This window comes from Falco rusticolus, chromosome 16 (assembly GCF_015220075.1).
Source record: "Falco rusticolus isolate bFalRus1 chromosome 16, bFalRus1.pri, whole genome shotgun sequence".
NCBI classification, from domain to species: domain Eukaryota; kingdom Metazoa; phylum Chordata; class Aves; order Falconiformes; family Falconidae; genus Falco; species Falco rusticolus.
Window position 1 is genome coordinate 2,826,080 of NC_051202.1, and position 27,878 is coordinate 2,853,957.

The 27,878-nt window shown below is 43.7% G+C and overlaps 1 protein-coding gene across 2 annotated transcripts in view; it reads left to right on the forward strand.

Annotated features, from left to right (window-relative positions):
• Positions 1-218: 218 nt before the first annotated feature.
• NCAPD3 (non-SMC condensin II complex subunit D3) overlaps positions 219-27,878 on the forward strand; it is a 29,051-nt gene continuing 1,391 nt past the window's right edge. The window contains exons 1-32 of one of the 2 annotated variants that reach the window (XM_037409716.1): positions 219-333; positions 490-644; positions 1,330-1,492; positions 2,340-2,524; positions 3,398-3,577; positions 3,965-4,032; positions 4,294-4,381; positions 5,767-5,900; positions 6,607-6,679; positions 7,289-7,414; positions 7,597-7,849; positions 8,362-8,424; positions 8,595-8,678; positions 11,436-11,509; positions 12,446-12,580; positions 13,366-13,586; positions 15,114-15,305; positions 15,624-15,721; positions 15,853-15,968; positions 17,342-17,449; positions 17,964-18,078; positions 18,174-18,281; positions 19,279-19,517; positions 20,266-20,345; positions 21,667-21,804; positions 22,131-22,264; positions 22,419-22,618; positions 23,223-23,333; positions 23,752-23,910; positions 24,661-24,818; positions 25,053-25,186; positions 25,316-25,393. In XM_037409716.1, coding sequence (XP_037265613.1) covers positions 222-333; positions 490-644; positions 1,330-1,492; positions 2,340-2,524; positions 3,398-3,577; positions 3,965-4,032; positions 4,294-4,381; positions 5,767-5,900; positions 6,607-6,679; positions 7,289-7,414; positions 7,597-7,849; positions 8,362-8,424; positions 8,595-8,678; positions 11,436-11,509; positions 12,446-12,580; positions 13,366-13,586; positions 15,114-15,305; positions 15,624-15,721; positions 15,853-15,968; positions 17,342-17,449; positions 17,964-18,078; positions 18,174-18,281; positions 19,279-19,517; positions 20,266-20,345; positions 21,667-21,804; positions 22,131-22,264; positions 22,419-22,618; positions 23,223-23,333; positions 23,752-23,910; positions 24,661-24,818; positions 25,053-25,186; positions 25,316-25,393 — 4,282 coding nt within the window. In that variant the 5' untranslated portion in view covers positions 219-221. The remainder of the gene's footprint in view (positions 334-489; positions 645-1,329; positions 1,493-2,339; positions 2,525-3,397; positions 3,578-3,964; positions 4,033-4,293; positions 4,382-5,766; positions 5,901-6,606; positions 6,680-7,288; positions 7,415-7,596; positions 7,850-8,361; positions 8,425-8,594; positions 8,679-11,435; positions 11,510-12,445; positions 12,581-13,365; positions 13,587-15,113; positions 15,306-15,623; positions 15,722-15,852; positions 15,969-17,341; positions 17,450-17,963; positions 18,079-18,173; positions 18,282-19,278; positions 19,518-20,265; positions 20,346-21,666; positions 21,805-22,130; positions 22,265-22,418; positions 22,619-23,222; positions 23,334-23,751; positions 23,911-24,660; positions 24,819-25,052; positions 25,187-25,315; positions 25,394-27,878) is intronic. The other variant, XM_037409717.1, reaches the window with a different exon arrangement.

The window sequence follows — 27,878 nt, forward strand, 5'->3', positions numbered from 1 at the left end:
CAGCCCCCCCCCCGCCGCCTGGCCACGCACGATCGCCGCCCGCCGCCTCCCGGCGCGCCCCGCCACCGCCGTCCCGGGCCGTGCACCGCGCATGCGCCACCCGGCCGGCCCGGGCCGCGCCGCTCCCTACGTCCCGCCCCGCGCCCCGCCCCATTTCCGGGCGGCCGCTTCCGGTCGGGAGGCGCACGGGGATTGGTCCTTTCGAAGGGCCGGCGGGCGGCATGGCGGCGGGCGGGCGGCGGGGCCAGCGCTCGGGGGAGCTACCGCCGGCGGAGCGACCGGCCGCGCTGCCGGCCGCCCTGGCGCGGTGGCAGCTGCGGGACGTGAGCCCAGGTGCGGCGTGGTGGGGCGAGGGGTGGGTAGCGCGGCGCACCGGCCCGCGGAGGGGGCGGCGGCCCGGTGGTCTCGCTGCTGCGGGCTGCTGCCCCGGGGCGGTCAGGCCGCCTCCCCGGGCGCTTGGCTCACCGTTGGCAACCCTGTGTCTCGCAGTGTGGGTGGAGGCGGTGTGGGACCTGGATTTCACGGACACCGAGCCCCTGGACGCCAACCTGGCAGCCGACATCGCGGGAGACGGCCTCGATGCCTTCACCCGGCTCTACCAGTGCCTGGCGCCCTTCGCTTCGGAGGCGCAGGGCAGCAGCGAGGTGAGGCCGCGCCGCCGGGCCAGCTCTGCTCCCGCTGTGCCACCGGGCCAGCTCTGCTCCCGAGGGTGTGAGCCGGGCCTGCTTTCAGGCCTGCAAAACAGGCTGAGGCTGCCCAAGGCAGTTCTGGTCATCTGTGCTAGAATGCTCCAGAGGGATGCTCTTCCCACACTTAAAAATGTATTTATATAGTATTAGGTAGAAGCATAGAACTACTTCTGTTGGAAGAGACCTTTGAGATCAAGTCCAACTGTTAACTGCCAAGGCCACCACTAAACCATATCCCTAAATATTGCATCTACACATATTTTACACGCCTCCAGAGGTGGTGACTCCACCGCCTCCCTGGGCAGCCTGTTGCGATGCTTAACCACCTTTTCAGTGAAGAAATTTTTCCAAAAACCGAATCTAAACCTCCCCTGGCATAACTTGTGACCATTTCCTCTTGTCCTGTGGCTTGTTATCTGGGAGAAGAGACTGACCCCCACCTGTCTACAACCTCCTTTCAGGTAGCTGTAGAGAACAATAAGATCTTAAGATAATAAAATATTATAACATAATTATTAAAAAAATGCATACTACAGTATATATAGGGGGTTGGTTGCAGTGGCAAGCGTTAAAATGTGAATAATGCCCACTTGTGGAGAGCTATGTTATTTCTCACTACTACACATGTGTTTTGCCTCAGAATATCTGGACCGTGTTTGCTGAAAACAACTTCTCTCATAAAGCGCTTGTGGCTGTGCTGCATCACTTTGTCCAAGCAGGGCAGCATAAAAGAGCTCAAGCACAGCAGAGAGTTTACGCTCTTCATGCTGCTGGGTTGTACTTCTTACTGCTGGAGATCCCAGGTGAGCAAGGGATGTGCCTCTTTATTGTTGGATAAATCGTGGTTCAGACAAAATCGGCTTTCTCACATTTATAAGAATTGCAGGTGGAATGCATGATGGCTTTTGAACTGTTCGCTCGATCTCCCTGAAATCCTCGGGGATCAAACTCAGCCGTGGTGTTGAGTGCTGAACAGCTGTTATTTTCTGATAGCAGCTTGGTCTCCTGTCATAAAGTGGCTTGATGGTCTCAGGCTGGGTCTGTGTGGCCGTACATCTCAGTAGCTCTGTGACAAGGTTGACAGAGGAGCCTGCACAGTACACAGAGCTGGAACCACACGTAGCCTTCTGGTTTGACATAATATGCAGTGGAGATGGGAGCTTATTCCTGTTCCCGCTCTGTAACTAGAGAGGATTTCACTGTGCAGTGTGCTTTTGGATGGGTTCATTTGTGAAAACAAAAGTATTTGTTCAAAATAACCAGCAGTTGAAGGTTTCTAGCAGGTTAATTCACAGCAGTACTCTTTTGTATTCGAGGCTAACGCATATTCTGCGGTTTTGCAGATCTTTGTTGTGCAGCACATTACCAGCTAGAAGGGGTCAATCAGCTGGTGATCCTACCTGATAATGTCATCGCTGATGACCTGTCATCCTGATGCAGTTTGCCTTTGTTCAAACAATACTTCTTTTTTCTACTTTTTTTTTTTTTCCTTCCTTACTTCTTTCTTCTCTTGAACTTTCTTAGGCTTTCAGGACAATGCCTTTGGCCTGGCCATCTCCTTGGCTGTCAAAGCAAATGGAGAGATGGCCGGATGATTTGATGTTCTCTCTCTCTGTCTGGAAGATAGCTGATGTTGTCTTTTCTGGGCAGGCAGCGTAGTTAACCAGCTGTTCCATCAAGTGATGTTTGATAAGTGTCTTCGCACTCTGACAAAAAGTTGGCCTCAAGAACAGGATCTGATGAAGAAAAGAAAGAAGATGCATACTCAAAGCTCTCAGACCAATGCAAAAAGAAATAGAAAGAAAGGAAAACCATGCAGGAATGGCAAATCCGATGTAAGACGTTTGTGTAATCTCTTTGGATGTAAGCCGCTGTTAATAAGCAAATTGTTGGCAGGCTATTTCACTTCTATGCCTCTTTTTCAGCTCTTTTTTTTAGTTCTTAACCTTTTATTCAGCAGTTCAGCTGTGCTCTTGGTCCTCTACCTATTATTAGGAATTCCAGAAGTCTGCTGATTCAGAATTAGCTGCAGTTTTGTGGCTGCTGACTAAGAAAAAATAGTTTATTTGTCTGTGGCATGTTGTTAGGTCAGTAGCAGAGGGAGGAACTAATTTAGATGAGCTTCTTCAACAGACCTCCAAGTTACTATGTGTGACCACCTTGCAAATGGCATTTGTGTTTCTTTGCCAATTTACTGATGGGAAGTTAAGGGCTAAATGCTTTAGCTAGCTGTACTCAGCTGCTCGTTCTAACATTTATATGGTTTTGGTCTGTGTTGGTTTGTGGGGTTTTTTTGTGATGGAACTGAGGATTACACATCAGGAATCCTGTGGGAACATTGGTGCCACGAGGTCATGACAAGCAAGGGGGGGAAGGTCATAGGTGCAGTGGGAATTACTTTGAGGTGAATCTCCAGGTGTCAGATTAGAACTCAGATAATTGTCTTCAGCTCTGATGGGCTTTCTCCTTCAAAACAAGAACAGGCTGTGTTGGCACTTTCTTTTTTGTACCCAACCTTCATTGGTTCCCCGCCCCCCCCCCCCCCACTGTTAAGTCTGCTAATTAATCTGAAAGAAAAGGTTTAGAATTTTTGGTGTGAAATTGTGTAGGACCTAGCCTGAGAACTCTGTGAAGCACTGGAATGTGCAAAAGAGATCAGGCAGTGCTGTGGGACAGGATGGCACCGTTTCTCTTTTCTACCAATGTAGATGGAAGAGTCATTGGAAGAGGAGCATGAGGATGAAGAGAATTGTGAAAATGCTTACTTTTCAACGGATGATCTTCTACAAATTCGCAACTCAATCTTCATTCTTCTGAAAAACTTGTTAAGACTTCTGCCTAAATTATCCCTAAAAGAAAAACCTCAGTGTGTGGAGAACTGCCTGCAGGTAAGAAGATTCAGCTCAAGGAGCCGTATGTCCCCTAACACCACCTTTTGGTGGGTGCAGAATGCTCCACAGCCACAGGAATGGTGGCAGCCCTGCCTTTCATAAGCTGGCCCCTGATCAGACCGTTGGTGTAAATCTCGGAGCAGAGTGCCTGCTCTGTGTCTGCCTCTTGTGCTTACCACTTCTGAGGTGCTTAACCCTCACTGTACCCAGGGGAAGGAGGTGCGGTATGGAGCCTCTGGCTTTGGGGTGTGCTCACGTTCTGCTTCAGGGCGGGTGCTGTGGTTTGAAAGTTAAGACTCAAGTTCTCTGTGGTCTGACCCCCAAGCAGACCTGCACATCTTCCCCTTGTGTGAAGTAGCTAAGCTTGGCTTTCTTTCCTTGCAGGTCTTCCTTGCAATGGCAAGGTTTGAGCCGACGGTACAGGAGTTTGAGTTCGAGTTTTCAGTAGCAACGTGAGCAAATAATTTTTAATGTTTATGTGGCGCTTTGAACAAATAAAGTGCTCAATGATTGTGTTATCCTGTTTATATGAAAACGAAAGCGGTGATTTGTTTTGTTACAGATAATTAGAACATGTTCTACATAGCTAACAGTAAATAACATTTAGTGCATATTGAATGTTTTCCAGTCAATGAGCATGTTTATTTGTAATGGTTGTAGTAAATGTTTCTCTGATGAGAGATGAAGACTTCTCTTTGTCTTCTTTTGCTTAGGAATGTCGACAAAGCCAAGTACATTCCCGAGCTGGCGTATCATGGGCTGTGGTTACTGTGTTCCCTTCTACACGGTACAGAAGATAAGGTAAAAGTTGGGAAAAAAAATCTTCAAAATCCTCACTGCAGCATTGAACAGAAGTGTTGTTTCTTTCCTTCTCTGCACATCATTTTTGCTTGCAGTTTTTTACTTTTCACATTAGTTTTACTTTTTTGTGCTTGTGCATGCTGCACTGGGTTTGCAAGATGCTTTTTTCCACCCCAGTCCTTATGTCCTTTGGCTTGTATGATGATGCATTTTGTGTGCATTGAATTCTGTGCTCCAGTGATTCTTGTGGCAAATGAATCGAAAGCAGAGGATAGCTACAGTGGCATTAGATCTCTGTATCTTAAAGAGAATTCCAGGTTGCCGCATTTGCCTGGAATTTTCTTGTGTCCTGCTAGATGGAGCTCCAGCACTGCTTGGAAGGTGCTGTGGCATTGGGTTGTGCAGCATGATGGGAAAGTGTTATGCGCAGATGATGGTAAGCAAGGTTGATCCTTATTCAGAGAATACTCTGTCATCATGGAACATCCAGTTCTACCAGAAATGTGTCTGCAGCTTTACATTTTTATTTTGTAATTGTAAAAAAAAATTGTAATTTTTTTATTTAAATTGTCAAGCACGCTGTGTCATCTCCTGCTTCCCTGCGTGTTGCTCCAATGGATGGGGCTTTGAACTTTGGGTGTGACCATGCCGCTGTGTTTGCACGTCTGTGTAAACCCATCTGAACTAGCTCTGAGCTAGCAAGCCAGGGTATTAGCAGCTGTCTAGTCAGGACAGCCTGAAGCTTAGTACATGTAAACCTGACGTATACCTGAGTGTCTGCCCACATTTAGCAGCCTTAGACCCATGTGTTTCAACCTCCTTGGTTTCTCAGTGCAGCACAAGCACAATTCAGAGCTGTTGATATTTGTGGTATTAGGAAGATGTAGCAGCTCCCCTGCCAAGACCTGCCTCATCTTCCCTGCCTCTCCTGTTTGGCTGCTCAGTGAATGTCAGGATAACAAGGCATGCCGTGGTCCCAAAAGTGTGGCAGGAGGAAGCTCCCAAAGTTAAGTGCATGTGGTGGTAAAAACGTGCATTTAGTTTAAGATGTCTTCTGTGCAAAAAACAATGAATTCCCTCAAATTCCGAACATTTCTGGTGAATTGAAGCCCACTGCTTTGGTGGGCATCTGTTGATGTTTTCAGGAAGTCCTTCCTAGGCCTTACTGAACTTGTATGAGAAATCACAACTAGGGAAGACATGTGCATTAAGAATGGGTCCCCTTTGAATTATTCTGCTAGGAGTCATATTTTGAGAGGTGCTGTTATTTGGGTCTAGGTTTACTTGGTTCAGAATTATTTCATGAACCTGGTCAGAATGCTTGTCCGTGGGCTCCAGTTGCTACTGAAATTAACTTGAAAATAACCTGAACATTTTCTTTCCAGATTCTTCGTTGTGTCTTCCAGCGAATCCTCAATATCATTCTTATGCTGGAAAGCGATGTGTCTTCCAGAAGTGTAGTCCTTGCAATCACGCCGGCTGTGATCAGTGCCAGGAATCAGGCTATAAAATTCATCAGGTGAAGTACAACAGGGCGCTGGCACTACCCTTCCTGGGTATGTCTGCTCGCTCTTCTGGCACGCCTTCTCTTTACTGTTCAGTTGATAAAGGGATGAGGCAAACTGGCACTGACTTTGAAGTTCTTTGTGCAAATGAGGTTTAATTAAAATGTCTGTAATGGGAATTTACTGAACTTGCTCGCAGAAGGGAAGGCAGGTGCCATTTGACAGAAAAGTGGCAGTGGGTGGAAGGGACTCTGTGTTTTGCTTTGTGTCAGTTTTTCAGGTCTTGGGGTTTAGTACAAAATATTGTGAAGGAAATGAAAGATTAATATGGAGCTTATTTCTTAGTTCTTTGCATTCTCCTGCTGCAAGATATGTTTTGCCTATGTTTATTACTCCCCCTGGGTAGGGGTCTATGTTATTAGAAAGTGTAGCTTGTGCAGAGATCGCCAGGCAACATATAGTAAGTAGGGTGAGAACAGAGAAGCTTTTCATGTTGTCCTACTTGTAGAAAGGTATTGGGAGAAATGTTTGCTGCCTGCAAAGCCAAGTTAATGTAGAAAGTAAGTAGGTCTGTCTCCTGTTGCACTAGTGCTTGTGATTCCAGAACGTGCACTTTTCCCAACTTTTGAAATGCATTCCAAAAGGAATGTCCTTGATTTGATTTTTGCTCTGTTGTAAAGCCAACCCTATTAAAATCTGCTTGTTTTGTCTTCTGTGCAGTTCTGTAGTAGATGAGCTGAAAGAAGTTGTATTTCCTGTTCTTCGAATATTGCTGCAACATATCTGTACCAAGGTATGCTACGCTTTGTTACATCTTGAGCTGAAGAGCTTAGGTATGGATACGTTGCAGTACCTGTAACAGCTAGGAGGTCCATTTTCACAACTTTTTGTAAGGAGTGAAAAGATTTTCACCATTTGCAAATTTCTTGACAGCCTGATTATGTTATGTTTTGGTCTTTTATCAGAATTTTCAGACTTCTTAAAAATAGTGTCAGGCCCTAGGAGAATGCTGGAAGTGAAATGCTTCCCCCTGCCTGTTCACAATTGGTTGTACCCCACTTGTGACCTTTCCAAAATTTGTAGTTGCTTTTACCATGGTACAGGAAAATGAGGGTTATGAGATCTCTTTGCCTAGCTAGCTATCTGAAGATTGCCATGTAGAAATACTGCCTCTGGATTTAATCTAAGCTCCACCTTTGCCTCTGGGGAGCTTGCTGTGTGACTGTGGGTAAGTGCTGAAGTAATGACCAAGGAAGCCATAATTTTTGTCCCAGTCATTGCTGAATGTGAATGTATTGCCTCGTTAAATACAGAAATACTTCTCATAAGTCCTGAAATGCGATTCTGGTTTCTAGAGCAGAGCATCGAAGTATCACACCACGCAATTGTCCTTGTTTTTCAGATCCCAGATAAGGCTGATTATCGCACATACGCTGCACAGGCCTTGGTGAATTTGCTGAATAAACTCCCTTGCGTAGAGTTTGCTGACTTCATCGCTTGGCTTTATAAGTACTCACACCACACCAAAGTGAGTACATCTCCTTGATGTTCCAGGGTTCAGATACAGCAGTGTTTTGAAGATGAAGGCTTCGATGTCAGTACCGAATAGCATTGTAGTTACTGCTGGTACCTAAAGGCGGGTGAACTGAGTAGGCAATGCCTGTATCTTTGTTTACATTAACAGAGCACCTTGTGTGCTTTCTCTTCCAGGTTGCCTACAGAATGTTTGCTCTTGACGTAGTGTTAGCTCTGTTGGATGTGCCAGAGAGGAAGTCGGACAGCTCCCTGTCCCTGGATCATCGGAAGTTTCTAGATCATAAGTTTTTAGTACGGGTCATAGTGTTTGGCAGGTGTTTGGACAAAGCAGCCGTCATCCGTAGCAAAGCTTTAAGTGTCTTTGCCCACTGTCTTGAAATGAAAACTGCTGCTGACTTGGAGAGTGTGCGGGGCTTACTACAAAGCTGTAAGTATTATAGATAAATTAGATAGTGAAAATATTTCGTGAACTTTCTGGGGAATAGTTACCGGGAGACAGGAGAATTGGTTGTCAGGAACTTAAATCTGCATGTGTCCCTGTGTATTGTGTCATAATAAGAAGTAATAGATGAGTCTTGTTACTCGTGAAGCCTTATATTTGCGAGGGATTTATTCTTGTATATTGGTTCTAAATAGATTCTTCAGTGAGATACATTTGAAGGATATTTACAGATGACTGAAATTGCTTGGGGGGGGGGGGGGAGTTCGTTCTTGCCTGACAGTTGATTAAATCTTGAGTTGGCTTTTGCTTCTGCTAAGTTTTTTGTTCATGATTGGCATTCTGAACTCCCTCAGGTGTGGTAAAGGCCAGATGGTACAATTCAGAAGTATGCACTTAGCATCCTATGGTTAGACTGCTTGCTTGAAAAGATTTGGAATGACAGAATATGCGGAATGAAAATATTTCATTTAATTTCTTTCTTTATTTCTTTTTGGCAGCTTCTGACTGTACAGGCTTGGAAGAAAACACAAACACTGAGAATTTGACAGTCAGTGCAGAAGGTATAGAGCTGTTCTCTTATAGTAGTTCTCAGGCTTATCTTGGCATGCCATTTTCTAAAAATAGGCATATCTGTAAAACTTTGGGCATGCATGAGCCTGTTTAACAGTGAACCATCTTGCTCGGTGAACATATGCCTTTTTTATTCTGAAACATCTAACTTCTCTTTCAGCTACGTCCAACCATACAGTGAAGACCTTAGCAACTTTCAGAACTATTGAGTTGACAGACAGCAGTGATACTACTGTGCTTAATGGTATGTCAGAATTATACTAGCCTGTTCAGATAACTTTTCAAAACCTTAATTGAAACTAGACTTTCTGAAGTGTATTCATTGTCCGTTTTTCAAAGAAAGTGGAGAGAGTTGTTAAAACACGCTTATGGGTGACGGAGGGAGTGGAAGTTCCAGCCATAAAGAAATGCTATTTCCACTCAAGTCTGAAAAATATATTTATATATGAAATACTGATGCTCATTTTTACTAATGTGGTGGCAACACTTGTTGAAAAGCAGGTAATTTACTGTTTCCGAAAAGGGTGATAATTGATGCGGGGTGTAATACTTGTAACTCCATAAATTTAAGGGTAATTAAATCTCTTGCTCCAGTGCATAAAGAACTAATACACTTTTGCTACTTAAAACACAGTACCTCTGACTAGCACTGTTAGGTAGAGATGAATTCACTTCTCTGTAGTGTCAGGTACACTGGCGTTGAAAGCAAAGCATGAGGTTAAATGCACTGATGCAGAATGGCAGGCAGCTATTTCTGATTTGTTGGTAGCATGAAATCGGCGTGTAGGTTGGCTTTTGTGGCCACATTGTACCTTCTTTGAATCTCTTCCTTTCTTTTCCTCTTCCGTGTAAAAGCTTTTCTTCCTAATCTTTAGGCTTCTGCCAGTATCTTTGCTCTCAGTTCTCGCTGTTCACCTCTCTTGAACTGCTGACAATTCAATTTGCTGCTTGGTTCACATCCTGCATTTGTGTCTTTGTTACACATCTCATGCTGCTCTTCACATGGGATCTCTCTCCCTATCTCCATGAGCCAGACTCCAGCCTTCTCCACTGAAAGCTTTTAAAACATTTTGCTGATAAATTTCATTAATCTGCTCTCTCAGATAGAAAGTCCTCCAGGCCACTTAAGGTTTTGTGTATTCCCTGTTTAGTTGCAGACTCCTTGTGGCAGGGGATGCCTGGTTTTGTATCTGATACCCAGCTGAGCATACACTTGGCAAAACAAATTAAGAAAAGGATTGGATGAAGAAAGACTGTCCTCAGCTCAAGAGGATAGCCGAAATTCAGGGCTCTCCCAGTCAGTCAAGGTGCATTAGCAAGGCTGGCTGGCACACGCCTCTGTTTGGCTTATGCCTGTGCTAATTTTACACTCTGGTCTGTGAAGACCAAACAGCTCATATTTTAGAAGCAGAATAAATTGTGGGTGAAGATAAGAAGGATGGGGATTATCTGCAGGGCGAGGTGTGCACTGCAGAATTACCACTGCCCAGGATACCAACGCTGTGTTCCCTTGATGGTTCTCTCCCATTTAGAACTTTTTTTTGTTTGTTTGTTTGTTTGTTTGTTTGGTGGTTTGCCTTGAGGTTTTTTTATCCTCTCTTCTATATCTCTGTGAGTATAATCACACTTTGCCAATTAACATTGATGATTTTAGCAAATTTGGTCACCTTCACCAGAGCTAGACTATCTTAATGGCAAAATATTGCAATAAAAAGGATCTGTGCTTTTTCTGTCAAGCTGTTCTCAGCAGCAGGATGTGATTGCAGTTAGGTGCCCATTAAGAAAGCACAGATCAAAGTCTCTTTGCTTCCTTTGGGAAAGATTTATTTTCAAACTACTTTTTATTAGATCCTTGTGACTAACCCTATGAATGGCAACAGAGTGAATCTCCATTTGAATCTCTCTTTAAGTAACACATCTCTGAATTTGGCATATATTTGAGAAATCTTAATGCTCTAAAAAGTTTTACAGCAAAAAGTAAACAGCAATAAATAGAAACCTGAAAAGTAACGGTAAAATGCTTGAAGTCATTTTCAGTCATTGTCAGGTTGTCAGTAGTCCATTTGAATGATTCAAAAGGTCAGAAATAATTGATTGTGGCTCTGTGTATTCAGTTGTGTCATTTAATAAACTGCTGTCTCGATTATGTATTTTCCTGAGAATATGCAGAAATAAGTAGGAATATGGCCACGGAAAGTACAATTAGAGGCCTAACTTGCCATTTGGGGAGGGGAGATGAGTTCTGGTTTCCTTGTAGGGGAGATGTGTTCTCGTTTCCTTGTAGACTCTTGCGTTCTTCTTCGCAGCTGCCATTCTGCAGCCTCAACAAATTCAGTCAATTCATAAATGGAGTACTTTCCCCTCTCTGAACCACAGCAGTTCATACAGTAACACTTTATACTGTGTGGAGCTCGGAGGCGTAACTCACAAGAGGTTGTAGGCATCCTAAGCTCTCGGCATACAAGTCTGTGAACTTGAGTCTGTGCTGACCCGTCTGCCCTCAGCACGCTTCTCACAGCGACGGCAGGGTGACCCGCGCTAGACCTGTGAGAGCTGTGTGTGATTTACCTGAGGAGCTTTCCAGCTGGGAAGGTAGCCTAACGTCTTTTATGGAGGCAAATAAATAGGTCTGAAATGACGGATTTTTAATTTATTTTTTTTCTTTCTGCTGCGTGTATCAAATTATTTGGTGTGTCATTTACTTTTGCAGGGTGTCCTAACATACATTTTCAAGTGAAAGAACTTGGAAAAATGCTTGAGTGTTGTTTGGGTGGTTGGTTTTTTTTTTTCCTGGCTTTTACTTCATTCTGGATTATTCTAAGGGGGGGGGCGGTTTATTGTACTTTGTTGAGTCCTCCTCTCTTGCCCTCTGAAAGTCTCAGGCAATAAATTGTCGCTCATTTGAGTTCAGAGCTGTGTTCTTGCTGCTGCACCACATTCAGTGTCTTAGTGCTGCTAAACGATGGTGGGGGTTATTTCTTTTTATCACTGTTTTGGATAGGAAAAGAATTCATGGCCATGCTGAGACTGAGAGCCAAAGATGAGAAAACCAACGTGAGGAAATCTGCTCTCCAGGTACGGCGGGGTTTGTATGCTTCCCTGTTCTCGGTGGTTACCCAGAATGCCGTTACATAAATAATTAGGCCATAGCACTGTAGCAAACTCTGTGTAACTTCGCCCACCCGTAGCTTCCTGCTATTCCTGCGGAGTGCCTACAGGCCTTAAAAAGATCTTGTTTACTAGCTCCTGATAGGTAAATAATGCAAGCATGATGATGGAAAATTTTTCTAGTACTCTTGCTGGCATTCTCTTATTCTGTCATTTAGAAAGAGAGGCTCTTTTCAAATGTCAATAGGCATTTCAATTAAGCAGCTTCCTTATAAACTGAAGCATATTAGCTGCTTAGTTTGTTTTGACCTTGTTAACAAAGCGATTAGGTTATATCCAGCCTCTTTTTGCGGTATGTGTTGGTTTGCTTGTTGCTTCATTTTTTTAATGAAATCATTAACTTTTAAAGAGATACGCTTCAATGACAATGTCATCATTTTAAAAAATACGCGTCTGCTGTTGACTGCCTGCCTCTGCTAGTCATCGTCACCCCAGCTCTGCCCCCTCTGTTCATGTCCTGATTTGAGCTCTCCAGATAATGTTTTACAATCATTTTGTTTTAATGCTTTTTGACTAATTAATAAATAAATAATCTCCTCTTCCTTATTACCAGGTAAAAACCATGGTTTGTACAAGACACACGTTATTTTCAAGGGGAAATTGTGACATTCATTCGATCCAAATGCTGTTATAAAAATGAAATGACTGAAAAGATGCTTCCTGTTTCATTCCACACCTCTGGTGGTGCCCAGTACTCATAAATTGTTAATGTGATGCTTCGCTCTCTGTGAGATAAATTAATCTCTAGTTAAAGTTGGTAGGGGGTAGATTGTATTTTTTATTTGCTACTTTGTGCGCATGGCCTGTATTCTCAACAAAGTCGTGCTGCTGTTTGACATCCAGGTTTTTATGAACATCATGAAGCACAAAGTGATCCCTTTTACTGCAGAAGATCTGTCTATTCTTCAGGATCGTTGCCGGGACCCTGCTGTTTCTGTGCGGAAGCAGGCCTTGCATTCTATAACAGAGCTCCTTGTGGTGAGACAAAAATATCATGAATTCTTGTGCAGAGCTGAGATGAGTGAACTGTGGGTTAAAAGGAGGAGGAAACAGACAAATCTGGTATACCATCAGTTAGTTATTCATTCAGCGCATTTCATTTTATGACTGTGTTTTAATTTTTTTTATTACCTTTCGACTCGGAAGTCATGACTCATTCTTATACATACTTGTGATTTATGTAGAATACTTCTAACTGTTGGAAACATTTATTTTCCTGGCTGTTGATTTATGTGTCATGGAGAAAATGTTTATGTTGCTGGCCTTCTCAAGTTAAAAAAAAAATATCTGAATCACTTTATGAAGGTGTAATGTGGAGATGATAGCGCTGCAATTTTTTCTTTCTTTATTTATTCACAAAAGGTTAGTAACTTAGGCTTGGAGCATAGGGTTTATATTAAGCAAAGCTCTTTTTTTTTGGTTTTGGGGTTTTTTTGTTTAAATGATCTGCTGTACAGCTTTATTGCGATACTGTCATAATTATTTATAGGGTTTCAAAACAAAGTATTACAGTACTTCAACAGAAGCAGCAGGTAGCTTGATCATAGATGTGATCAAATACCTTGTGGTGTCAAGGAGATATGAGTTCCCTTGTCCCATATGCTGCCACCTGGCAGTTGAGCAGTATGCTGAGGTTTATTAAAATGTATTTTCATAGTTGGTAGCTGAATCTGGAGCTTTCTAGGCCTTTGCTGATCTTACCCATGCACGTAGGATCCCCCTTAATGATTTTAAAAAGTTTCTAATGCGTGTGTCTCTCTCAGGTTCAGCACAACAATGTTCTGGTGCAGAAGGCCTGGTTAAATGGGGTGGTGCCTGTTGTGATGGACACTGAAAGTTCTGTCCAAGAAAAGGCCTTGGATTGCCTTGATCAGCTCTTGTTGCAACATATAAAAAATTACAAAAAATTCAGCAGTAAAGATGCAAAGCAGGCTTTAGCGTGGGATCTCCTTACCCTCTTGACTTCAGAAAGCCAGGAGATAAAGTAAGTGCGTTTTTCCCTTCATTGTGGCTCTGATGGCTTTTCCATAATAACCCTTTGTCTGCTGCATCAGATTTTTTTATTGCCTTTACTATGTTAGCATTCAGGGACAAAACCCAGAGGTTTTTTTTTACTTTTAATCCCATTAGAATACACGGTTCTTCCCTTACAGAAGGAAATTGTCTATTGACTGGAGGACTAAGAGTATGAGTTTGTACTCTCAGTGCTCTCATTCACTGTGCAGCCACAGACCGTTATAGAACCATAGAATGGTTTGGGTTGGAAGGGACCTTAGAGACCATCTAGTTCCAAACTCCCTGCCATGGGCAGAGACACCTCCCACTAGAGCAGGTTGCTCCAAGCTCCATCCTTGAACACTTCCAGGGATGGGGCATCCACAGCTTCTCCAGGCAACAAATTCCAGTGCCTTACCACCCTCATAGTGAGGAATTTCTTCCTAATATCTAATGTAAATCTACTCACTCAGTTTAAAGGTGTTACCCCTTGTCCTATCACTGCATGCCCATGTAAAAAGTCCCTCTCCAGCTTTCCTGTAGGCCTTTTCAGGTACTGGCAGGCCACTCTAAGGTCTTTCTGGAACCTTCTCCAGGCTGAACAACCCCAACTCTCTCATCACCCTGTCTTTATAGGAGTGGTAGTGATGTGTTGGTAGCAGCATGAATATTTAAGTCAAATGGAGGTGTTCTGATGACAGAAGTAAGAGAGGATATATAAAGAAAGGAGAACATCGCCTTTTATTAATTGTGATGTACAATATGTTACTTGTCTTATGACAAATAGAATTATTCTGCCTTTTGCAGAATGCTGTGGGAAGAAGCAGAAGAAATGGGATGACACACAGTATGACAAGGACACAACATTGATTAAAGGCAGCTGTATGTTTATTAGTCAACAGGGCATAATAGCTCAGAAATAGCAAATGAGATACTGGTTGTGCTGCCTTGCCAATCTGTGAAACTGACAATGTTCTAATTTGGACTATTTTATAACATAGTTTGCAGATTCATGGCACCTTCTTCTTCAGGACCTTAGAGTACCTTGCAGCTTGATAAATCTCAGAACTCTTTCAACATGAAGTCGGTAATTAGGGTTAAATAGAAAAATGAGCAAGGTATGATGCCTTAACATTAATGTATCCTGTCCCATTATGGATAATAAATAACAACTACCAGAAAGTCTTTATTACAGATTGCTGAGATTATATTTTCTTGATGCATCATGGTATCAGTTGGGCCTTAGATCTTACTGACACAGAGTACTACATCCATGCATGTAGGCCAGGTCTGTAGCGCGTCCAGGTTATGAACTGAAAGACTGAAAATGTTGGTAGTAAAATACATAGTACAAATCTCTACGTATTCTGAGTAGTGGGAATGCCAAGGAACAGCAGCTTTGTTGTGTTGCCCAGTGCATCCTGGACAGGGATGTTGGGTTTTACTGCCAGTGTCTAAGATCAAGTGTTTTGTTTAACCCTCCTTTAACTTCTCTTTTCTTCTTTCTTCCTTGTAGCCGTTACTTGAACAAAGCTTTTCATATATGGTCCCAACAGAAGAAGTTCACCACCACTTTTGTTAATAATGTCATGTCTCATGTGCAAACGGAGCATGCTGTATCGGCTTGGATGTTGCTTGCGAAGGTGGCAGCTTCCTCACCCCAGCTGGATTATTCCAAGGTCATTGAATCCTGGGACAATGTCAGCAGGTATATGTGTGCTTTGAACACCTTCCATCCTGCAGGAAGGAGATGAAGAGGAGGAGTGAGCACTTTCTGTCCTTCCACAGGCAGATGGCTGTTCAGCTGCTTAGATCGCAGCTCTTTATTGAAGTTCTGCAGCTAGGAGGCAAGCAATGGCCTGCAGATTTGTATATGCAGTAACCAACTCTTACCTTAACCTGAGTTTTCATTTGGGTTGAGAAGTCTGCCTCAATAATGCATATCCCAGATGAAAGGATTTTTCTGCTGTGATTTGGTGTTGTTCCTTAGTGTTAACGTTAGTTTATCTGCTCCACTGTTTTTCAGGCAGCAGGACATGAGCGCTGATACTACAGGACATATACTGTGTGTCATCGGTCATGTTGCAAAGCACCTCCCTAAAAGCACCTGTGAGAGGCTGATTGGTGAGTGGCCCTGAGAAAAACTGCAGAGGGAAGGCAGGGTTCGCACCTCCCATCGTAACAGTCATTTCTTCTCTATAAGCAGTTGACAAGCTTAGAAAATGCTCATTTTGTACGTGTGATCTCCTTTTCAGGTAATATCAAGTGCTGGCTGTGGGAATTTCAGTGTCCCTTGGAGGTGATTAGCCCAGCTGTAGAAACTCTGCAGAAGCTCTGCCATGTGTGTGCAGATGTGCTGGAGGAGGCACAGGTGTGACTTAAAATACTCTTGGTTCAGACTTAGGAGGGCTGTCTTTTGAAAGCGGCTTCTGTCTCCAGTCTGTAGCTTGATCAGCTCTCTAAACAAAGAGGATCTGACCCCAGCATCTTGAGTCTATTCTGCTCAGCTCTCTGACTTGCTTTACTGCTGTTGTGCTGGAGAGCATCCTGTAGCTAAGGATGGACTTGTAAGAAATCTTCTTTCTTCAGAAGGATTTCTTCCCCACCCTGAAATACCTTGCATTTGCCTTCTGTCAAAGTTTACATAATTCCTAAAGGAGACCTTTGTGGTATCAGCTATTTTGCAGGCTCGGTCCAGTTTGAAGCTATAGGTTTATACTGTAAACTCTGATTATTCTATACCAGAGCTTTGCAGATACACATCTAGGTCTAGCTTTTTCATGGGACCAAACAAGGAGTTAATAACACATCATTTGCACATTTCTCTTTTCTGCCCCCATTTGTTTTATGCCATAGCTTTGTTCCACTCCCATAGTGAGAAGGTAAGCTATCTTTTGCCGGTAAAATAGACATCTCAGCCTGAGCACAGTTGCAAAGAAGCTAAAGCTGATGCAGGCCTCTCTTGCTAATGATCTCTTTCTGCATGTGTTATATTTCTCTTTTAGTATTGATCATAGCTATTTTATAATAGGCATCCCAATAAAGTTTAGTAAATCGTGTGTAAAACTGCACATGCTAGGCTTCAGAAGCCAGGGCGGATCGATGCTTTCTCATTTTATAAATTGACAGTCAGAAAATCCTCCCTTGTATCGCAGTATGTTGGCTTACAATCAAATGCAGGTGTTCCTGTACACTGGTCACTTTATCAGATCTAACAGCTTACCTGCCACACATAGATGTATTAGATTTCTTAGGTAACCAGTTTTAGATGGTAGAAAAAGAGAAATGATGCTTTATTTTCATCGCAGCCTGGTAGACAATTAGCTTTTTTTGTTTCCATTCCCTCTCTTGGAATTTGCATCGTGTTTTCATGTGAATGGAACTGCGTTTTCCAAACAACATTTAAAAATCCACACAGACAACCTCAAATGTGTTGGATATACATGAAACAGTTGCCTGAATCCTTTTTATTTAAATCTGTGTGATTTTTATAATGAAGTACACTTAGTCCTGTGGATCATTAAAAGCCAGATTCTCCAAGGTGTTTTGACACTTGCATGCATCCTTTGATGTGCAGGCAGAATTTTAAAGCTCTATGGCACACTGTCTGATTGATTTCAATAGGACCTAGATTATTAAAAGCGTAGAAGGACTTTAAGATTAGGGCTTCATGTGTGGACAGATATTACAGCTACGTTTTTGTTTAATTAAGTGCTGAATTAATTTTGTTTAATTATGGAACAGGAGCTGCTCAACCAGGTGTGTGGGGATTTAGTATCCACCTGTGAAAGCTATATTTCGAATATAGTCTTCAAAGAGGGTGGAGCAGAGAACCTGCAAGAAGATCTCTTGGTAAGTTTGGTTCCCCTTCACAGACTGACCAAAGGATGTAGGTGTACTTGAAATTGGTGTTCCTTCGAGGTCACACCAGGAAGATACCGATGTGCATGCCTTGTGTGTAAACTGTAATGAATTCTGGTATTTATGGGCCTGGGAGCATAGAACGGTTTTATACATCAGCAATTGCTTTACAGATATGATAGCCCATGTATTTTTAATAAAATGACATGTTTTTTCTTTGATTTTCCACTTGTCGATGAGCTGTTTGAGAAATAAGTCTGTAAAGCACATAGAATGCTTTGACGAGTACTTTAATATTATTAGTAGATGTGTGGGAATTACAGCGTATGAAACACGCACACCACTTCTGTTTCAAAGCTTCACCTTCTGTTCTCTAGCCACTGTCGTCTTGAAAGGACTGAGGGAATTTCAAGTCTATTTTGGACAAGTACCATGCCAGCTCCTGCTGACTGAATTTGCAGCTCAGCCGTTGCCTTTTGACTGCGGTGTTGTTTTATCTGTGTAGGTGAGACACCTCTTCATCTTGGGAGAGGCTGCACAGCTGTGTCCAGCCAAAGTGGAGAAGCGCATCTTTCTTTTGATCCAGTCCATTCTGGCCTCTCCTGTCAGTAAGGACCAAGGTGAGGTGCTCTCCTTACTGCCTTTACTTTTGCATTTACAGACAACGCTGTGACCAGAAAAAGCATGTTTTCATGCCTGACTTGTTCTTTCCTAGTGTCTGCTTCTCCAGATTGTGAGGAAATTCCAGCTTCTCAGCCACTGTCCCAATTCAGAGGATCGGTCATGCCTTCGGTGGTCAGAGCTCATGCGTTCATTACTCTAGGTAAGTGCCGTCCTGCAGTAGAAGTGTGCCCTTGTGTATCCAGTTCTGAACCTTTTTGGGTTAAAGTTCTGCTCAAAAAAGTTCTGTCAGTTGTAACAGATAGCCAGAGCGCTCCATGTTTGCTCATAGCTTTTAGCAATGCAAATATCCATGGTAACTAGTTGCACACACCATAAAAAATACCGCCATCTGCGTGACTGCTTCGCCGGGGGTCAGTGCATTAATGGTGATCAATAATTAGCAAGGCCCTTCGGAATTGTACTGTCTCTGTACTCAGAGTTGGTTGCTGGCTAGCTGGAGGGTCATCTTACACGTGGTAAGGTGCTCTACAGAGGATGGAGAAAACCTGGTGCTTTTGATGCAGTTTAGAGCAGAATGACTGCGCATGCTGCCTTGTTCTCCTCAGCATGATTCAAGAGCTGCTTTGCGAGAAGCCTGGTCAGCCTGTGCCTCAGTGTTACGGAGAGTACTTGGTGAAAGTTCTGGTTTTGTAGTACCTCTGTGCTTAGGAACAAGTCTCTTCTCTTCCAGATAGACAATATTCTTTCCTTAACTGCTTTGGGAAGCTTAATACTTTTGTACAGAGCTTAGAAGCAGTTAGGGAGAAGTAATGTTAGAATGCAGGCTATTTTATTTTAGGTTGGCTTAGTGATGCTCTTAGAGGTGGGTGTCTCCCTGCTATGCCTATGACAGCTGGGGCTGTTCTTTTTAGCTGCTTTGAATAATACCCTGTACACAGAAATAGTTTGCTGTGAAGGAGGGAATTTGGCATGGAGACCCACACTATAGGTCTAAGAGGAGTTTGGAAGAACTCCTTGAAGTATCATTTCTTTGAGAGATCGTGCAGATTGCTCATCAAGTTTCAGCATGTGTTTCTTGTTTATTTCCTGATTCCTTTCATGCTCATATTGGCCTCAAGGGGGGCAGTAAGTTGGGCTCTGGTGGTTAGGAAGAAGAATATATTCACAGCACTGACAGTCTCGTCCCTGATTCACAGGTAAATTGTGTTTACAGCACGAGGATCTGGCAAAGAAATGCATTGCAGCTCTAGCGCGAGAGCTGGAGGTGTCGCATGATGTGGCCGTTCGCAATAATGTTGTCATCGTTATGTGTGATCTCTGTATCCGCTACGCATCCATGGTGGACAGATACATTCCCAACATTTCGCTGTGTTTGAAGGACCCAAACCCCTTCATCCGTAAGCAGACGCTGATCCTGCTTACCAACCTTCTGCAGGTAAACAGAGGTGCTAAGCACGCACTGACAGCCCGCTGCAGTACCTCTGTCGTGCTGACTACTGGCAGCCTGTCCAGTCGCTGTATAGCTTATGCCTTGATTAATCTACACTTGTCAAGAAGACTTTATGTATTTTGTTACTGCTTTTTTTTTTTCTTTTTTTCTTTTTTTTTTTTTTTGCTAGCTAGGCAGAAATCTTATCAAGGACACTTAACACAATTAGATAATGATATTCTTTTCAGTCAGGGGTTACCTCTTTTCTTGTCTTATCTTTGTTTCTTTGAATTCCCTTACAATTTCACTCCTGCTATGAATGAATGAATATAACAAGCATCACAGCACCTTTTTCTCCTGCTGTCTCTGCTTGTTGTTCTAAAGATATAAGTGTTTACCCTCTCAATGTTCATACGAAGCCAGTCAAGGCAGATTTGGAGTGCATTTGGTGCTGAGTACAGTATCGAAGGGCATGGATGCTTTGGCATGAGAGAACATATTTTTCATGTTTCTATATTTTTATTGATATCTCTGGTATCTGCTGCTGTGGCGTTCATGCTGTTTAAAGCATCCTCCAAAACACTGTCATCTTGGGGGGGTTATTTTATGTACCTTCAGCTGAAGTTTTTTGACTTGCTCACTTGCCTGGTGTACATTCTGCTAGGCTCCCTCAGGCTTTGTCCTGACTACAGTCTGAAGGTTCACGTTAGTTGTGATTCAGGTTGATCATTTATTGTCTGCTGGTTTCTTACAGGAGGAGTTTGTGAAATGGAAGGACTGTCTCTTCTTCCGTTTTGTCAGTGTCCTGGTCGATCCAAATCCAGATATTGCCAGGTAAAATACTCATCTGTAAAATAATGAAGGAGTTGAAGACCAGAGATGTACTCAAAACCAGTCTTAGTCTTGCACCTCCAGCGCGTGAAGAAAAGTTTCAGTGAGAGAGCAGATGATTATCCTGTTAAACCTCTTCACTTCCATAGTTGTACATGCTTTAGAGTCTGCAACAGTAGCAAAGGAGCGGTGACCCTCTTTCCAAGTCATTTGAAGGTCCCAAAGTAGCAAGCTTTGGCTTGCTGTTCTTGGCTGTCCTCAAAACATTCAGCTCTGCTCTACTTTTGACTCTCAGTTATCCAGAAAAGAGGAATTTTTGAAACAAGCCTTTATGAAATCTTCCTCATGGTTTTCTAATAGGCTCTGTCTTGAGTGCTGGTTTTGTTTTAGGAATAGGATTAAATACTCTCTTTTTTCTTATATGGCATGCCTTGCATTTTTAAGCCTTCTACCACAAAAGTGGTACAAAGGTAATACTCTGGCACGTAAGAGGATTTATGCGTGCTGACTTTAAGTGCATGTTTATGATGGTTTTGTAGGTTTCAAAGTTTCAAAGCTGCTCTGTTAGATGAGAAACAAGAGTGAGGCAAGTTTCTCAAAGAGCGGTAGATTGTGCAGGGATGCTGGATGCCGAGGAGGCTTGGACACCTTTGCTGCTTGTTTCTACCTGGAACAATCAATCTGAAGCGTGGTGTGTCCAGGGCCATCAACCTACCGTTGCTTACGAGAGCATAGCCACCATTTCTTTTCTCTTCAGTGATGTTATTTTTTTCTAGTATGTAAAAATGTCTTTCCAGTAGATGGTGACATTGCAACATCACGTTCCTAGAGCTAAGGAACACGGTGCTATTTCTTTGGGAGCCTTTTTCTTTGCATCTGCATTCAGCGGCGGCATCCAGACCAAAAACGTGTTCTTAAGTCTGGGATTGACTTGCATCTCTTGCAGCACATTTGGTGATTAACTTTTTGCAAAGTTCTGTACGTGTCTCAGCCACAATGGAAGTTAAGTTATTTAAATACTGTTGTGTCTGGATTCAAGTTCAAATTTATTCCTGTTTCTGTTTACTTCAATGGCAAAGAAATCAAGTAGTTATTGTGGATGCTGAAAAGGTCGTGTCTCTTTCCGGATGAAAAAAGCTCAAAGTCAGTGAGCTGGTATCTTTGTTCAAGCCCAGATGGAGCTGGGCAAGAATTAAATGAGATACTGGGGGAGACTTAGCAGAGGAAAACCATCCTCTTGCTTTACGGCCTGTGAACCCTACACTGTGTTTTAGGGGTGGCTTTTAGAAGCTGGTGGTAAGTTCTTTCTTTTCCTCCTTTCCAGATTTGCTGAGTTCTGCCTGGTGCATCTCTTACTGAAGAGGAATCCAGTAATGTTCTCCCAGTACTTCATTGAGTGCATCTTCCATTTCAATAGCTATGAGAAACATGAGAAGTACAACAGGTTCCCCCAGAGTGTGCGGTCAGTTGAGCACATTTGTATCTCCTTTTTTGCTAGATGATGGGATGTCTGGCCATGCAGCAAAGCGCCGGTGGCACTTGATAATTATGTATGCAGTAGGGTGAAAACAGCTAGGGGAAACAGTGTTAATTTAAGAGTGTCCTGCCTTCCCTGTGACACTTCTGGGAGGACTTCTGCATGTAATTTGTGGGAGTGTGTGGTATCCTAACAGGTTTATGGGTCTTGAAAGTGACATTCAAATATTCCTTGCTGATTTAAAGTCTTATTATTTCTGTGAGTTCGCATAATGTGACTTGGCCCTTGTAAAATGTCTTGTTCTGCCACAGGGCAAAGAATCTCTTCTCTCTGAAGGGGAAAGATAACAAAGAAAAAAGGATGCATATCTACAAGTTCCTGCTAGACCACTTTACGGATGAGCAGAGGTTCAGCATTACAACGAAGATCAGCCACAGTGTCCTAGGTAGGGCTCTGTCTTTAGAAATCTGGCAAAGAAAGAACTGCTGTCTCTATAAAACTATTAGGCTCTCTCTCATTCCAACCATGTTATCTTCCTGTCTTTACTGGCACTGCTGTTCCCAGTAAGATCCTTCTTATTTCTTCCCTGTGTGTTCCAGCGTACTTTGTGGATAACGTCCTTCCATTGGACCTGGAAGCCAGTGAGCTGCTCTCGGATACGTTTGAAGTCCTTAGCTGCAAAGAAATCAAGCTATCAACGATGAGATCAAAACCCGATGAAGACATTCAGCCTGATGAAGATGAAATGGCAATGGCCAATGCTGTCATACAGGCAGCACAAAAAAAGCTCATCTCGCAGGTGAATGGCGCTTGATGTGGTGTGGGAAGAGAGCTGGCCACCATACTGCGGGGAATTTTACCTTTCTGCGATGGAGAAACGCGCAAAAAATACCCGAGTAACCTAATAATGCCACAGCATAGAGTGCCTACAGGCTGTTATTCAGGCTCTGTCTGCAGCCCAGTGTGATCTGAGGGCACCTGTGGAAGCCCTGTGTTGGAAAAACAAACCATGAAGGGTAGATTTGTGAAGGATGCTTGTACTTGAGGGGTCGGTTGTAGCGATCAGAAACGTCTTTCCTCTGAAGTCAGTGAAGCTATGCTAGGGTGAGTTTATTCCACAGATCTCTTATTGGTAAAGCATTTGAGCATAACAACGTGGGTTTTGCTGCGCCTTTTAGCAATCTGCCTTCAATGTGAGAACTGACTTGACTTAAGTGATATATCTTGAAAGACTCCACTTAGGTTAAAAGCCTACGGGCGTGCATGCGATATAAGAGCAGGCTTAGCTGTGGCAATTCCCTTGCTGTGGAGTGGCGACTCCTCTCGCTTAGGCCATTCATCTAACCACAGAGTGGCTTCCCCTTTACTGCATCATGTAATGTTCATGCTTTGTTCAAACCAAGGTCCAAAAGAAGAACTTTATAGAAAACATCATCCCAGTAATCACGTCACTCAAGTGTTTGATGGAGCAGAAGAGGATCCCAGCTCTTAAGGACCTTATGAATTACCTGCGGGTAAGGGGAAGTCTTTTCTTCTTGAATTTTTTTTTTTTTCCCTCTCTTCAGTTAGTGTTAGATGTGCAACCAGTAATGGAATGAACAGCCTTCTTGGAAGGAAATTTGGAAGGCATAGGATGTTGTGACACTGCCACTGTGTTAAATAATGTAGGAGGTGGAGGGATTTTAGATAAGGATCTCGCAGTGTGTTACGTGTGAGCCTCCTCAGTGGAACGTGGGCAGAAAGCTTGAATGCTGGAAAGCTTTTTCATGTTCTGAAGTACAAATTGGAATCGAAACACTTAGTCTGTTAAAAACACCTCGGCTCTACCAACTGGTATTTCCTTTTGCGCTTAAGCAGCTGCGATCTGAATGGGGAAGTGAATCAGTAGTCAGGAGAGATTTCTGAGAGTTTAAACATTCCTTATTGCTCCAGGAAATGATGCAAGATTACCGAAATGAAATCAAAGACTTCTTTGCTGTGGACAAGCAGCTGGCAGCCGAGCTGGAGTACGATATGAAGAAATATGAAGAGCAGCTGGCCAGGGAGAAGAACGCAGACCAAGAGCAGGACTCGGCAGCGCAGCCTGAGGTGGTTGGTGCCATTAAATCTGTACCCGTACTGCCTCCTCTGCTAAAGTTTGTGTACACATGACGCCCAGACTGTGTGTCTGTGGACCCTGTTACATGTTTAACAGAATGGTTATGTAATGTTCTCATACTTCTTCACATTTGCTGACGGAAGCTTTCATTTCAGTCATTTTAATATGCTTAGAATGACAACAAACAACACACATTAGGCAAAGAGGAGCAGCAAACAATTAATGTAAAAAGAATTCAGTTTAAAAGGAAAACTAAGTCTAATTTGCCACTGGCTCTGCTTACATGTTGCTCCCAGAGTGATAAATATGACAAACAGGTCAAAAAAGGCTTCATTTTATCTGACTTTAGGTGTATACAAAGTAGCAACGTATCTGTCCTAGTCATGCAGATCCCCTTTTCAAAGTCAGTGTAAAGACACAAGTATGTGCTTGGGTCAGTTGTCCTGAACTATTTTAGATACCTACCTTAAGATGAGATGACTTCTACCCTGAAGTACCTTTCTGCTGATTTTAAAAGAGCGCCTGTATATAGACCTCTAAAGTAGGGTGTGTCCCATCAAAATTTCCTATTTGTTTCTTGTTAAAATTCTGGCCAATAAATTCTTTCTCCTTTGCACCCCTTTACATCCATTACAGAAAGGGCCATTCTTAATCACGCAGTGTGTCTAAGTGTCTAGTATCTAGAGGTTTTTTACGCTTGTATCCGTTGTTAGACAGATGATCTTTTCTTCTGTTCTCTGTAGCAACCTCCGTCTTTGGAGAGAGCTGCAACTCCTGGTCGCTGCAGTAGTAATGCAAGTGGGAAACGGTCCTCGCTACCTAGATCAAGTCCTTTCTCTGTGCATTCCGAATTTACTGCGCGTAGTCCTGGTGTTCCGAAACACCCACTACTGAGTCGCAGGTATGGGTTTCCCTTTACGTTACTGGTGATGTTTCTGCAGGGCTGTTGCTTTGCTTATCCGCTCCGTACTTAGTGGTATGAAAGTCACCAGTGTTGCAGCATAATCTTCTCCCTTACATTTGGTGTTTAAGATCATAAGGATCGGGAGGGGACAGGTCTCTCTCCTCTTTACATGCGTCTCATCAGGGCTTGCGGAAGGAAATCACTGTTTCTGTCATGCTTTGTGCCCTGTAGGCCAGCATCCTTGAGCACATTGTCCATCCTGAACTCTGCCAAGAAAGAAACAGAAGCCAGAAGCAAGCAACACAGCAAGAGCGTCGGAGGAACGGCTTCATCACTTCCATTAAGCACTGCTGGCAGCAAGCAAGGTAGGAAGCTGGCTGCAAACTGATCTGGCGTTGGACTAGAAGACCTAGTTGACACAGCCTGATTGTTAGACCCTCGAGGTCTCTGAGTGAATACATTTCTAGCCTTAATTATTTCCTTGTTATTTCCAGTGTCCTTTCAAAGCCTGAATCGACAGTCTACCAGAATAAATGATTCTGTGGTGGGCCGTGCAATAAGCACACCAAAACGTAAGTATAACCCAAAGGGACCCTTCCTAAACTGGGCCTGAGTGCTCATTCTCTGAGAGAGGTAGCAACGCATGGCCCCCCTAAATAGCAGAGAAAATGAGTCGTTGTTAGCTATAGATTCTTTGTTTATCTAAATGGTAGTAGTAAATAAGAACTATTCTGAAACTGAAGGTCTCAGATGAATGATGTACATGGGAAAGGACAGTCCAATGTGGTCTCCGTTTACATGTCACGGGATTTTTGGGCTGCTGAAGTAACAGAGCTACTGCCCTTTCTTCCTCCTTCAGCTCTGGGGTGCCAAGGAGGCATGCTGTCGTGGCTCCTTAATAGCCTGCGTGGCCCAGTGTGCAGGATTCTGTTGCGCCAAGGCACCACGCTCTGGAAGCGTAGCTCAGCATTTTTAGACTGAATTACAGAACCCTGCTGCAGAGGGAAGTATTCAAGGTCTGGTCCTTTTCAGCCCTAAGATAGGGGATTCCTGTTGTCCAAACGAAAGATCTTGGGTGAGCTACAACCTGTTTCTAGAGCAGGCAGTGAGCTGTGGCAGCTGCAAGAGACGAGAGACCTGCTCGAGTAGGATTAATAACCTGCATGGTCGTGTCTGAGGGGGTGTGTTCTGCCCTAAGAAAGAACTGAACTGAGCGTTGGAGAATGGTTTGTTTTTCTTACTCTGCTGTGGAAATTAAGGTAAAAATACACAAAGAGGAATCTCTACTACACAAATCGTGAGTCTGCTATGCTTATGTCCATTGCAGCTGAACTGCCATTCCACAAAACCTGACCTTCAAAAGTTAGGTTTTACTGGAATGCTTTCTGATGGCGCTGCAGCATTCTGCAGTGTCGCTTTCTGCGAGCATAAGAGGCAGCTACAGTAAAACACAAATGGAGCCAAGTTCCAGCAGTAGATTCCCTTCCTTTATGTCAATTTGCTGCTAAAGTCCTTTAGGGCATCTCTGTTGTGGTGCGAATTGTGTGATGAGAGCTCCTGTTCAGTTGGGAGTATGGGTGAGTGCCTGACGGGCCACCTCTCATTCGGCAGGTGTGAGCTGTTGGGGGGAAGGGTCAGCGCTGCAGAAGCGTAGCTATCTGGCTGCACTCTGCCTGTGTCTCTGCAAACACCTGACCTGCGCACACAAAGGAGAGCAAACGCCACGTAGCCCATAAGGCAGGCAGCAAATACCTGACATCCACAAGCAGGCAGGAGCAAACCAGCGGCAGTGATGTGCATCCACTGGAAAATCTGACCCTTCTCTTCCTGTGTGCTCCACTGTTGGGCTAGATTTGTCTGCCTCAATGTTTCTCTTTGCTGCCTGAGCAACAAGCAGTGATCTTTGTGCAAAAAAAAAAAAAAAATCAGGGGCATGTTTTTTAGAGAGCAGAAATCTTTAAGCACCATATCTCTGTCTGGAAGTTTGCATGGCTGTTTCACTTAAGCACCATATGGTGAAAAGGGAGGAAGAATGTTAATCTGCAGCAGTACCGAGGTTGAGTTCTACTTTGCTTCAAGGCAGCATGTGTCCTTCAGCAGGGAGACAAACTGTACAGAGCAGTATCATCACTTCAGTTAGCGGGTGCTGAGCCATCTGCATGGCGGCACCAGGTCTTGCAGGCTGATAGACAATCAAAATAAAACATTTTTCTTTCTCTGGCGTATCATTCTGAAACTATTGGAGATGGAGTTCTTTGTAAACCGCTTTGTACTTGAGAAGTTAAGAACAGCTGTCTCTTTATTTGACTGTTCTGGCTGTCACGCTCTCCTGCTGTCTTTGGGGCTCCTCAACTCCTGCTTGTTACTTTGAGAATGGCCGGGTGGGTCTGGGCAAGTGTGGATTGCTTCGTGGTGGTACAGGAAGACGTGTTGTGAAGACACCACCTTTGGTTGCATGGGCAGCCCTTCTTGATGACAGTTCTTTACCATTTTCATCCTTTCACATAAACCTCTCATTAACCAAGGTTAAGGCGCACACTGTGCAGTCAGGACACTTGCAGGTCAGCCTGGCGAGGTGCAGAGGCCAGCTACGGCGGATAGATCAAGCTGGATTTCCACTTCAAGCGTCAGCAATTCCTTTCGAGGACAGGGAAGCAGTTCAAGAGCAAACCCAGTTAGTCTGCAGAGGGAAGGCCTTGTAGCAGAGTTTCCAGCTCCTGCCCTATAAAGCACTTTCTCCCTTAATTCCTTGTGAAAGGTTCTGGGAAACGTAAGCGTAAAACAGAGCGCTGAGTAAAGTAAAATCTGAATATTGTGACATCTCTCCTGAGATAAATGACAGGAAAGAGACAGCTGACAACTACAGCCTCTTCAGGCAAGCTGAATTCTACCTAGCTCGCTTGTCAAGAGATTCCTTTTGTCTGGCTGCAGGCAGTTCCTCACGGAGCGGCTGTTCAGGTCCTCTGTCCGGCTTCAGGGGCCCCACGTTCTGCCTTGACTGGGCCAAGCAGCTGGTCTGCACCAGGCGTGTTGTCGGAGATGGCAAAGCTTCTGTGG